Below are 14,024 nucleotides of genomic sequence, written 5' to 3' on the forward strand. Positions count from 1 at the left end.
GATCCCATTGACCTTGAAAAGACTAGAGGGTTAGCATCGGTCAGGATACATGTTGAACGTGTAATAGGGCAAGCACGGAAAAAATATAGTATATTGGGAGGGCCAATACCAATTTCCTTATTAGAGGTCAATGGAAAAGAAATGATGTTGGATAAAGTGGTCCATGTTTGTTGTGCTTTAACTAATGTCTCAGAATCTGTTGTACCTTTTGAATAACTCAAAGTATACACTTTTACAAGCGTTGTGAATCAAGTTTTATTCCAACAACCTCAGCAAAGTATAAATAAATTAAAATATTTAACTTTGAAATAAACTCTTGTGTCCTCTTTTGCTGTCTTTGAACAATGTTAATCATCTTTATACATGGAAGAAAACAACATTGTTATAGGATGCGTTCACATTCTAATTACAGTTGGAGGGTAGGATATTTCATAGTGATTGGATTCACAACCTGCCATATTATTCTTATGGCTGAAAGTCCTTTGTATTGGCCAATATCACACATGTTTCCTGTATATTGTCTCCACTTGACACCTTTTATTAGACCTTAGTTCATATGTGCTGACAGAGAAGACATTTGACTTTGTGACTGTTTTTGTTTCATGTGTATTGGCCATGGAAATAATATAATAAATGATATAATATAGCCTCATTAGAATGTGATGTCACATGAACGCAACCTATTACAAATCTGATTAAAAAAGGTATTGTCAGTTTAAATCATGTTCTGTTTCTTGTTCATATTCTTTGTGCGACAGGCAGGGCATTTCCATAACTTAGGTATACGTTTTAACTTTAAACAGTCAACATGAAAGAACTTAATCTCACAGCTACCAGACTTGCATTCTAGCATTTTGTCAGTACTTGGTTCATGACAGTAACAAACACTATTTGACTTGGTTAATACTGGCTTCAATACAGGGCAAGATATTGTTTTAGCTACCAGGTTTGGTAGAATTACCGACTTGTAAAACAGTTGTACGTGCTGCATAATCTGACTCAAAAATATGTCATCCTGTGTTATTCGCTCCACAAATATCCCAAATTCATCTCCAGTTGCAGTGTAAACAACAAAGTCACAAAATGAAGCTTCTGTGACTAACAGTTGGGCCTGTACCTGATAATAGTATGGGTGGTCTTGTTTTAACGTGATGTGACCCGATTCATTCTTCTGCAGGCAGAACTTTGCATCTTTGCATGCATCAGTGATATTGATATGCTTATGGTTGAATGGACATTTGACCTCAATAATGCCCTCACCACAGCAAGAACAAGAAATCAAACCATCAGGTGATGCACCTAAGTAGGGATACTTTGGGTTCACCTTAAACCCTGATTTGCTACAGTACCAATTATCGTGTACACTTAAAACAGTATCACAATAGAACTGAACAGCATTTTTCTCTTCTGTACAACCCCAAAATGTTGCCTCACTTGAAAATGTATGCACTTCGGGGTTGCAAATTTTAGACACAAGTGACACAGAAGGTTTCACAATACTTGTGTGACAAACAGCATAAACATTTGAGGCTGTGATTCATCCAGATCGCTGTTGCATCCATAGTTTACTTTTTGATTGGTCTTTGGTAGCCTCTTCAATTAAATCACAGTCGGCCACTGTAATAGCCATATTATTAAAAACATTGTCACAATATTTCTCTAGCTCTTCAGAGGACATAGTTCTATTTGAAGGATCATATAAATGGGAAAGAGGAAGAGGCAGTTTACAGTTACGAGGTTGGTACCTTTCTGCATGACCAGGAATAATGGATAAAATTGCTGCCTTGGTGGGTTTTTTCTCTGTTTTCTCTGTTTCCGCCAAGGCAGTGTACATCTGAGCCTCTTCCTCAGCTGACATAGTTGGAATTACACAGTCCGAAGTACTCATTTTACTTCTCTTTGGTGATGTGAACATCATGTCCTTCCCCTGTTTTGGTTCCACTGTTTTAATGGACGAAACACCAGACCAGGAACATGTCTTTGACGTGCACAATATAGATTTCCGGTGATCTGAAGCAGCCATCAGCACAAACAGGGTTGCGGCAACATGTGAGCAGCATTCGCCTAGACCAGCCATACAGTTACAGTGGGCTGTGCGGACTTGGCCATCCAGGTTGACAGCTATCCAAGGCCTGAGAGGTGGTTCGCTAGTCTTCATTGAATGCTTCACCTGAAAATACAGGATAACTACATTAATTTCAGTTGATAAAATATAGATGTACAATTCCACATTTTAGAGCATAGGGCCATAAATTTTCTTAGAGGCCAGGTCGAAAAGTTTTTGAAGTTGAAACTTTTCCACAAACACTTTCAATGAAAGTGCCATGGGAAGCACTTTATAATTTAGGTCTACTAATAAAGGAATCAGACTTGAAATCCAAAATATGACGTTTACATAATTCAAATTAGTGGTGTCAGAATTTCTCATGTCTTTACTCTTTTAATGGGGTCCAATTGTACTTTTCAATCGCATTTGCATATCATAAAATTATTAGCCAACTGAAAACTGTTGTAGCGTATACGAATTTACTGTCAATGTAAGATTTACTGTTCGCTAATCTGTGAAAGATATCTTTACAACAAGATGGGTGTCCAATCCAATGTGTTTTACAGTATTATTAGCCTACTGGTTTAGCAAAGTGCTTACCTTACTCATGACAATGAGAATATCCTTTCCTTTTGGTCGCCATACAGTTGTATTTGATACCCATCCTGACTCAAAATATCTGTATGCAGAAAGGCTTTTATATGCTTTTAATGATTTTCCTGTGTATGAAGACGGAAAGTCTATCAAGTAGCTGTAAATATCGCCAAACTCGAGTGAAGGGATGTTGACCGAGAACTTCACGTCAGTAAATAACTCGGCCGGAAGCTTGTATGGGTCTGTAATATCCAACAGTGACAGTTTGTTTGCGTATCGAAGTGCCGCATTTCCTTGTAAGTGAGTTGTAACAGATGGAGGTGAAAAAACACTGCATAATTGTGTTGAATCGCGATCGTTTTCTGTTGTATTCGCCATTTTTGTTTCCCTTCAAAATGTCGCGCGCTTACATTTCCAGTCACGTGACTGGGAGACACATATATATATTTTTGTAGGCCCCTGGGACCCTGGGGCCCCTGGGCTCCAGCCCATGCAAGCCCAGTGGTTAAGGCCACCAACTGGAGCAGATTATAACTGTGCCTTTGTGCAAAGTAGGTTTGCCACAGTGCTTTTGAAAAACCACATGTTTGGTTTAGCGTCATTTGGTCATGCGATCGCAGGTGCACTGCATGCCATGGTTTAGTTTCGGTTCATTGTTGTAGTCAAAGTTAAGAAGAAAAAGAAAAAGAGGGAAAATGTTATTTCACATTACAATTGAACTATTGTCACCAAACAAAAATAAATAAATAAAGCAACGACTGTGGATCTGGAATAGGACGGCTCTTAGGCAGCTCTGGTTCCATTTTCTGAGATGGAGCCCATTCTGGGTTTGTGTAGTCATAAAGATCTGCATTCTTCCCTGTAATATAAGAAAACAAATATCTTGAAATATTTGAATACTTGAATGTACCAAATGTATTGTATGAATTATGTTTTTTAGAGCATTTACTACGAATTTGATATATTTTTAATCCTAATGTACAAAACTTCACAAATCTTCTGCTCCACATCTATAACTAACATGCAATACACATATTTTATTATAATGTACAGAAGAGAGTGAATGTTTACGGTTAAACTTTTTGGTTCTTTTTAGTGTTGAGGGAGGAGGGGTGCTGGGAGGATGTAATTATTATCTTAGTTCACCTTAGTCATTATTAAGCCAATGTATTACTGTAATAAAATATAGAACGTATATAGTTGTTTGCATTCGACATTTACATACGGCTCACATTCACATAATACATTTGTGTGTACTCTGGGTACGCTGTAGTCGCTAGTGTGTTTTTGCACCGACAAGGAGCCATGTGATCAATGGCTAGGCTAACACAATAATCGTAATATGTGTGATAATCATGAAAAAAAAATGAAGGAAATAAGCTGTTTATCAATTTATCTGTGAAAAAAAATGGTCAGAGCAGACTTGCAGTGTCAATAAGACGGTAAAGTAACATGTGCAATAATCTCTGTATCAGCTGCACTTTATTAACTCTGAGTGATCTTCTTGAAAGCCGACTGTAACAAGTTAATTTCTCCTTTGTGAGATCAATAAAGGATTATCTTATCTTATCTTTTGTTTGGGTCCAGATTGACGCCCTCTCTGTTGATTCTCGCCAAAGTTTAAGTCTCTCTTACGAAAGCCTTTCCGTCTCGGCACGATTTGTACCGCCCCACACAACACAGGTGTGACCCATTGCATCAGGATATTATCATGATCCGTATGCTTGACCATGGATCTATAAGAGCGCTTGACTTTAATAATAGATCCATGGCTTGGCTTGACCCGCTTGACCTAGGGGGGTGATACCATATCCACATACTACATTCATGCCCTTGACACACAAGATGTATGGAATTATGGGGGATATGTGATGTCATTGGATATTTATCTATTAATAGTTCAAGTTCAAAGTTCAAGTTTAAAGATTTTTATTGTCAATTCATTTGTCATGAATTGAGATTCACAAACTTGCTGCGGTGTCTCCAGCATCCCAGCACCTGGAGACAAAACCCTTTTCACAATTCACGAAAAAATATAAATTAGCCAACTTTTGCAAACATAAAAAGGAGCAATTGTTACGATGACACTAAAAAGACTTAAAGGATCTGTATCATGCTATTTTAGCCATTCCAAAGTCAAGTATAGGCATTTATATGAATGATTGTACCTCTACCGCTATTGAGCACACATATTTGTGATAAATATAAGTGTTTTCTGGAGGTATTTTTCAAACCCGGAAGACACAAAGCTTCGATTCAGTTAACTCCGCCCCCTCTGTCCACGCACACTTTACTGTAATATAAATAAACAGCAATAAGTGAAGATACTTCACGATGCAGTTATACGGAGTTGACATCTGCAACACAGCTTCATAAATGGCTAACACGCGTTTGGATTGACTCACCACTCTGGTCCATCGCTGTTTACATTATGGGACTCGCGTTGGTTATAAAAGTTAATCCACTTTGGTTCTGGCGAAGGTTCACCAAACATCCATCAGAGACAATCACAGAAAAACAATATTTTGGTGATAGTCGCTGAATCCCGGAGAGAAAAACAACTTCTGACGGGAGTGGCCTCTTCTTTAGGAACGTTGAATCATAGACTGTATATCGTCCTGTCCACGTAGCCAAACACGCTTCTTTTTCTCCGTGACATTATCGTTAGGTAGGATGAAGAACAGGTGTGTCCAGAGTAGGTTAAAACGAGCTCCATCTTCAGCTGCAGCGCAAACATGACGTCTGTTCAGGCGCTCAGGGATGTGTTTGTTTTGGCCTCAGCTGACCTGGAAGCACCTGGGCACATCCTTTCTTTTTTTTTCTTTTTTTTTCCTTTATTTATTTATTTCTTACAACAGAAATAATAAAAAGGGTGTTTTACAAATTAAAATCAGGGCGCAAGCATAGAATTAAGACAGTACATTACAGACGTCGAGCACTTCTGTTCCGCTGTTATGACACAACTGAACACTCAGTTGTTCACCAGGAGAGGGAGGAGCAGCTGCTCAGAGAGCAGGATTCAGGAGGATTACTGAGAGCTGCGTGAATGAAGCCACAAACCACTCTGGGGATGTTTTTGATAAGGAAATAGCATAACAACATGGCTAAAAGCTCCAAAAAGTCGATTTTGCATGAAATAGGACCTTTAAATGGCAGCCTTGTGTTTACCCTATGTCGCCAGAAGATGGCACTGTTAGCTCTCGTACCGTCTTTGCTCAAAGAAACACATTATAGCCCTGTCCCGGTCGCCCTACGCTCCTCTGCGAAGCGTGCACTTGTTTGAAGTGCACGCAAGGGTTCGAGCGCGCAGGTTACAAGAGTGCAAAAAATGCAAATAAAGTTGAAGGTAATTTTGTCCGGCCCTGTGAAAAAAAAAGTAGTAGTTAAAGAGTTAAAACACGTTAAAATAAATATATAAATTAGATATTAGTAATTTATTTGAGCCCGCTGTATAATTTGTATATAACTAGTAGGCTATCCGGTAGCCTAAGTTTTATGTTTTTATACATCCTAAGTTTTGTTTAAGTGAAAAGTTGAAATTGGATTTTAATGAAAGACAGTACAAAAAAAGTAGGCTATTGAAATTGTTGCATAACTTCCGTAAATGGGCAAATCATCGTAGTGCTTCGTCATATATTTATGCTTCTTTACACGAATGGCAAACCTTGAGTGTATTTACAGATATACAGCATGCGAAAAGTCTAAATATTTAATTAAAAGTAATTTTTTTCGGCGCAAGATCCGCGGATGTAGCCATTTTTCTGTCTCTATGGTCTGCACCGCAAAGTCCGCTTGGATGCGGGCTTCGGCGAAGTGTGCGGGGCGAAAGACCCCTCTGGAGGATTGGGACACCCTACGCACTCGCACCCATCATCGGGAACGCGCATATGAGGGGCGCGAGGGTGGAAGTGCGAGACAGGGCCCACGTGGCGCGCCTGCCGTAATGCCCTTCCTTCGCTTATAAAACCAAAAAACAAAAAGGTGTTTGTCTGTCTTTAGCAGAGGATGGTTTCGATCCATCGACCTCTGGGTTATGGGCCCAGCACGCTTCCGCTGCGCCACTCTGCTGACGATAGAATGTGAAAGAGAAACATATGGGACTGGAATACAAACAAAGAAGGCTTTTTTTCTGTGCTACAAATATTTGTGTCAACCTCAAAGAAGCAGCATTAGCAAAGTTCCCAACATTCCAGAAGAGAGTTCATGCTTCAAAAGAAGAAGGAAATATCTTCCATCCAAATAGGCTTAATTCTCATCTTTAAAATAAAAAAAATAAAAAAAATAAAGGCTACATGGGAATGCCACTATACAGTTTTCTTTCTACCCTTACATTTTGGGTTGGTTCAGGGGCGGACTGGGACTGAAAAACGGCCCTGGACTCTGACCAGCTAGGCCCAAATTTGCATAAATACGTACTTCTAAAAATACATATTACCTCTTCTTATCTCTTCTATACCTCTTCTTCATCTTACCCCCCCACCTGCATTTTCTCCAGTTCGGCTTTACCCAAATCGAAAAGCTTCTCGACTGGAGAGCCTCATTTGAAAGCTAAGACCTTGCGTTTTTGTCACTTTTTTGTTGTGTTTTTGTCATGTTTTTTGTTTTTCATTGCTTTGTTGTTGGGTTTTCATCTCTTTTTTATCATTTATTTGTTGCTTTTCTGGCACATTTTTGCTCCGTTTTCATCCTTGTTTCGTCAGAATTTTGATGCTTTTATTTTAAGCGCTTAGATTTGGATAAAGCTTGGTTAAATCGGGGGGTGAGGGAAAATTGAGAGGCCAGACCAGTGGCCTGAGAGCCAGTGGCCCTTCTGTGCTCTTCCAGAATGGACATATGGCCAGTCCGCCCCTGGGTAGGTTACAATTAAGTAGGTCACTTAACGCTTGAAACTAAAAACTCTTAGAATAAATGTAGTATATATTGCACAAGGTTTGAAAATGTAAGACATCTTTACTGTTAATATTTTCATTGTAACATTATTTTTGTCATTTTGTCTTTCCTCTGTCCAGGCGCGGGACAGGCAGATGTTGGGGGATAAAGAAGGCACTTACAAAAACGCATGGACCGCTCGACAGGCAAATCTGACATCCATCTACAATCAAAGTTTAGTCAAGTCAAGTTTGTTTTTTTAAGAGGTTAATGGAAGTGGATTAACTTTTATAACCAAGGCAAGTCCCATAATGTAAACAGCGATGGACCAGAGCGGTGAGTCAATCCAAACGCGTGTTAGCTTGTGTGTTAGCATGTTAGCATGTGTGTTAGCCATTTATGAAGCTGTGTTGCAGATGTCAACTCCGTATAACTGCATCGTGAAGCAATTTCACTTATTGCTGTTTATTTATATTACGGTAAAGTTGTATGTGCGGAGAGAGGGGGCGGAGTTAACTGAATCGAAGCGTTGTGTCTTCCGGGTTCGAAAAATACCTCCAGAAAACACTTATATTTATCACAAAAATGAGTGCTCAATAGCGGTAGAGGTACAATCATTCATATAAATGCCTATACTTAACTTTGGAATGGCTAAAATAGCATGATATAGGACCTTTAAAGCAGTACTAAGTAACTCTTCCCCCTAGAGGCCATAAGCGCAACTGCAGGTGTCCTGGCAAGTTACGATTTTTTAACTTATTAATTGTCTTGGAGAGTAAATCCTACGCCGACAGGAAAGGCGAAGGGGGAGGGGGTTACTATGCATCCAATTATACAATGGAAATATTTTTGTTCACTCAAACTTTGCTGTAAATACTGTTTAAAGTGACGTTAGCCCACAGTTAGCTTTGCCCGTTAGCATGTTAGCTTCTTCTTCGTGATTTCATTAGTGAGTATTGCTTTCTCCGGACCGGTGGCAGTCAAGTTGCAAACATGGTTTTCTGGTCAGAGACACCAGGGGGAGATGAAAGACCCTCCAATCATCCCATAAACACTTGTGTAACCCCCCCAGGGACTACCGAAAGGATTTATTAAGGTAAACACATTACTTAGTACTGCTTTAACTGGGCCAATCATGAGATTGATGTCAGTGATTCAAAGAGCCCTGAGACACAATACCTTCCATGAGCTTCATTTAACTTTTTTTTTTTATACCTTTATGACACTGAAACACAATTTGCATAATAATTTGGAACGTGGTGTATCACAAAAATAAATAAATAAACCAAAACACAAATACATGAATAAAGACATTTTTTAGGCTAATGGGACTTTTGTCTGTATATTTAAATTTCTGTATTTTTTTTCTAAAGCAGGATGGCACATTGGCAAATTGAAAACGTTTTTATTTAATTTAAAATTTCATCAAAAGGTCAAGTGAAGCCGACATGAAGGAAAAAAGCAATAATGTTCAAACAAGTCTCAAGACGATTAGATGAGTATTTATTTGTCTTTATTGATAAATTAATACAATTTAGCTAAGGCACAAAGAACCTTCAAAAGCATCCTCCCTCTTCACATAACAGCACTTTTACAATCCATTTTAGCCGTTGTAATAGCCGTTGTTATAGCTGTAACCAGGAGGAGGAGCCAGAGACAACACCACCGCGACGACGATAATAGTGATTAAGACAAAGAAGCCGAAAATCATTGTAGAGACGATGTTCAGGATCCGAGCAGTTGTTCCGTAGCCTCTGGCGCCTTCTATGTCCCCCATTACCTTCCTGTCCCGCGCCTGAGCAGAGAATTGTAAAAGGGAGCTGGAAAATGTACCACATTTTTAGAAAACATTACTTAAAGGGACTATGGGAGTTTAAAAATGTTTTAAAAAATTAAGTTTTTTCCTCCCCTTACATGTTCCAGCCATGTCCTAATGTGTAGAATGAACCCAGACCTGTTCACCTCAACTGCCTCTAAAATCCTGCACTGTCACTCAAAAAGGTGTCAAAAAGGTGTCTTAATATAGAAGGTGCAGTTACACATATGGCCTGAGGTGGCAGTAGTGAGCATAAAATGGCCAACTTGCATCCAGCCCCTTTAAACACTCTTCTTTTTTATTCCATTTCCACCAAACATCATGTCTCAACAATTTGTGTAATCGCGGTTTGGAAGGAACTTGTGTCAGTAGTTTATTAGTTCCAAGAATGATCTGAGCTCTGTCACAATTGTTGGGGCTGGAGCATCTTGGATTGCTTTAACCTTTTCCTCACGCGTCGACTCTGTACCCTAAGTATTCCGCTTCATCCAGCATGAAGGTGCACTTGTTTCTTCTGAGACGTGGTCCTGCCTTTTTTAGCCTTTTTAGCACAGTATCCAAGTTCTTGATATGAACCACTTTGTCATCCAGATAAACTGCAACCAGGGGAATTCCACTCGCTAAGAAGTTGCCAACATTACATTCCAGAAGAGAGTTGATGCTCCATAACAAGAAGGAAATATCTGTCATCCAAATAATTCTCAACTTTTTGAGCAGGTTGCAAGTAGGTTAATTGAAATGAAAAACTCTTCGAATAAATATAGGTTATATTACAGCACAAAGTGGAGGAGAGAATTGTCCATACATTTAGACTTCTCAAAAAACTAACCTGACTTTTCTCCATTTTTTTTATTTGAGCAATTTTACATTCATCTTATCTTCCAAAATTCATACAGTGTGGATGCTCAATAAGCTTATAAGCGCCTACCCCCTGTTCAATTCAATATACATTTACACAACATAATCAATTATTAGGTCTAGATCACATTGACTTTTGATACAAGTCCTACCTGAGCTAAACAGATACAGATACAGTTTTAAGCTTCACACAACATTTGCCATGAAGAGTATTTAAATACATAACACAGCAGCTTTGTACATTTGTTACAGATGTTTGTAGAATGAACCTATAGAAACAGAACACTCGGTAAGACGAAGTATGTCTTAAAAGAATTACTACGTCATTAATCTTACTTAATTCCATATTAATCACAGGTATACACAGTTCTTTCTGATATTGGTTCCAATAAGATAAGATAAGATAAGATGGTACTTTATTGATCTCACAGATGGAGAAATTGCATTCGATGAGAGAGCATCCGGCAGCAGCACCCATTCAGTGCGCACCACTCTTTTTTTTTTTTTTTTTTTTTTTTTTTTAATGTTGTTTCTAGTTATTATTAGTTCAAAATAATTAACATTTTTATCACGCGTTTAGGCATATTTTAGTCTATTGTAATTCTCTTTTGGTCCTGCCGTTTCCCTGTTGTCATTTTTTTCCTTTTTTCCCTGTATAGTGTACACAGTGTCTCAACTTCCCTGGTTTACTTATGTCTTGTTTTGTAGAGATGGCAATGACAACAACTGGAAACAGCAGCAACAACAGCCAGGTAATTCATACTTTCTTACTTTTTCCAGCTTTTTATTAAGATTAGGATGACATTAGGCAAGTCTGAGGAATCGCACATGTCCAGCCTCTCATCTTCTTCTCATGAACTCATCACGCTCTGTTCCACCTGCTGATGTCACAAGGTGGTGCAGACAGCTTCAGGGCACCCGTCGTCATCATTTCAGCAATCATTTCACAGTCCACGGCAAGTCGTATCATGTCTGGCAGAGATTGTTTTCAGCTTTATTTCAACTGAACTCTGCAGGCGCTCCCCTCCGTGCCATTTTCTTTTGCGTTAAAAACATGCACAGTGTCCGAAAGTACTTGGAAAACAGCTTAATATAGTGCAAAGTAAAACACTATTCGACAAAAGTCAAAGCAAAAAACAGAGCATCATTTATAGACCTAGAGATTTAGCCTCTGTAAAAAGACGCGTCATATCTAGAATCTACCATAGTTCTGCAATAGGCGTGTAATCCGATCAAACAGAACTGCAGTGAGGATGATGGCAATGACAGCAAAGAGGCAGAAGAGCACAGTGGAGATGATGTTCAGGGTCCGAGCGGTCGATGAGTAATTGTGGGCGCCTTCTATGTCCCCCTGCACCTTCCTGTCCCGCGCCTGAACAGAGGAAAGACGAAAATATTGTTACAATAAAACTGGCACCCCTGTGATGGAAGAAATAACATGCTACCCTGGGGTGCAAAAAAAATCTGATGTTCAAAACAGAAAAAAGTTGTGTACCGTGTAATGAATTCTGAAAGTGAGCATGAATTTTCTCAAAGAAATATTATTTTATGGAATTACCATTCTGTTTTATGGTTCTACAAAAGTATTATTATTAAAGTCTAAACTGTTTAACTTGTACATGAATGATTTATGTAACGTCTCAAAATGCTTGAAAATGGCCCTCTTCGCAGATGACACCAACATGTTTTGTTCTGGTGATAACCTTGATCAACTAATAGAAGTAATAAGCATAGAATTAAAAAAAATAAAATCATGGTTTGATTCTAACAAATTCACCCTAAACTTAAGTAAAACTAAATTAATGATATTTGGTCGGCGAAGTAAGAAATTAAATGCACAATTGCAAATAAATGGATCAGTTATTGAAATTGTGAAAAAAAATCAAATTTCTTGGAGTAATAATTGATGATGAAATTCGATGGAAAGGTCATATAGAACATATTGGGAACAAGATATCAAGAAACATTTCTATAATGCAGAAGTCAAAGTACCTTTTAGATCATAAATCACTTCATATATTGTATTGTTCACTGGTATTACCCTATCTAAGCTATTGTGCTGAGATTTGGGGAAATAATTACGAAAGTTCACTGATTTCATTAACTCGTCTACAAAAAAGAGCCGTGAGAATTATCAACAAATCTGGTTATCTTGATCATACCAACATATTGTTCTTGGAATCAAAAGTCATTAAACTCACTGACCTTGTAGATTATCAAACAGCCCAAATAATGTTCAGAGTACAGCAGAATACTTTACCAAACAACATACAAACACAGTGCTGATGACCATAAATTTACAATACAAACGTTCAAATCAACTATGAAAAGTTTTTGTGTTTCCATTACTGGTGCCAAATTATGGAATGATTTAAGCTCAGATCTAAAACTGTGCTCAAGCATGAATCAGTTTAAGAAGAAATATAAAGAAAAGATTGTTTTGAAATATGAGACAACAGAACTTACAGATTATAAGTGATTCGTCTCATGTATGTGCCTTGTTACTGTTGCTACTTAGCAATTTTCTTTTGAGTTTTGATTAACTATGTAGGAACAGGAAAATGATGATGTTTTCAATCTGTTTTTGAAATAGGGGGTGGGGTTAAATAAGTTTAACTTCTCCTCACTCCTTTTTGGACATGTGCATTTGTATTTGGCTTTTCAAGGGAACTGACATGTTTGCTGTTGGATTTTTGATTTGTAACAGCCTTTACGTTTAAAATTTTGTAAAGGTGTTGTGTTGCTCACATGTTCAAAATAAAATAACGAACGAACGAACGAACTAAAGTCATAAGTCAAGAGTGTGCATATTGCAGCCCAGGGTAATTGTAGCCCTTGAAGCGACTTTTGTTGGCTGTTGTAAGTGCTGGGATCACAAGAACGTCATGATTCAAACTGATGAAACGGAAACAAAGGGAGCGGCCAAATTAGATTTCCAAATGATGGGGCAGAACAAGTCACTGCAAGTCTATGGCAGTCTGCCTCATGTTTTTGAAACGCACTCCCATATTTAAATAAAACATAGACCCAGCAGTGAAAACAAAGCTTCTATTTTAAATCATTACTTTGAGCCTCATCGTCAGCAGCACTGACCTTTACGGAGTGTATGAGGGCGGCCAGTCCCAGGCAGCAGGGGTTGCAGTAGATGAAGCAGAGCAGCGACCAAATGAAGTGGTCTTTTGGCATCTCCCTGTGGACCTCCAGCACAGAGTACTGGAACTGTCCTGAGTTGGGATAGGACATGGGGCCCTCCTGCAATGGGACGCTGTCCGGCCGGCCGCTCATTTCGCAGTAGTGGTAGTAGTGGCTGTAGAAGTATTATTAGTGGAGGTGGAATCTTCAGCCTCTGGTGCGCGAATGAGAGAGCGTGCAGGAAGAGTCCCAAGCTTTTGTTTGCTCCCACAAATATTTGTTTTCGTTTTACTGGAAAAGGGCTCGGCCTGCGATCAAAGGCACCTGGAAGAATCTGTTCATACACGTTTATACTAAAAGAGACAATTCTTTTAACAGTGGTTTCCAAATCACTTTGTTCATGAGTAACCAGAGCAATGAGTTGGGCAAACATTTCATCAGTTAGAGGAAAGAGAATTGAACAAAACGGGCAACTTTTCAGCAAACATTTGTGAATTTTAGCCTAAAATTGCAACTGAACTAGACCATAATGTTGCTATTTTCGATGAACTTATACAAAATGATTGTTGGGCAATGTCATAATATTCCAAAAAATGTCGATTTAATGCCAGTTTCAATCTGATTTAATGCCTTTCAATGACATTTAAGGCCTTGAATTTGGCGATATTCATTTCATGGCTTTTAAATGCCCTCCGATTGGAAAAAACA

At 38.6% G+C, this 14,024-nt stretch overlaps 1 protein-coding gene across 1 annotated transcript; it reads right to left on the minus strand.

The window, feature by feature from the left end:
* Positions 1-10,695: 10,695 nt before the first annotated feature.
* LOC306971032 (dispanin subfamily A member 2b-like) lies at positions 10,696-13,703 on the minus strand. The gene is made up of 2 exons (XM_079567159.1): positions 13,278-13,703; positions 10,696-11,556 (listed from the first exon to the last, which is right to left on the minus strand). The coding sequence occupies exons 1-2, from the start codon at positions 13,467-13,469 to the stop codon at positions 11,377-11,379; spliced, it is 372 nt and encodes a 123-aa protein (XP_079423285.1). The 5' UTR covers positions 13,470-13,703; the 3' UTR covers positions 10,696-11,376.
* Between the last annotated feature and the right edge of the window lie 321 nt (positions 13,704-14,024).

The sequence above is a fragment of the Gobius niger genome (genome assembly GCF_951799975.1).
Source record: "Gobius niger genome assembly, chromosome: 12".
In the NCBI taxonomy this organism is placed as follows: Eukaryota; Metazoa; Chordata; class Actinopteri; order Gobiiformes; family Gobiidae; genus Gobius; species Gobius niger.

What these genes read in the sequence shown, in the direction of transcription:
- LOC306971032 (XM_079567159.1), bottom strand. Translation starts at nt 13,469, where the DNA reads ATGAGCGGCCGGCCGGACAGCGTCCCATTGCAGGAGGGCCCCATGTCC. An exon ending in CCCTCATACACTCCGTAAAG is followed by an intron (nt 11,557 to 13,277) that starts GTCAGTGCTGCT and finishes TCCTCTGTTCAG; the next exon opens with GCGCGGGACAGGAAGGTGCA.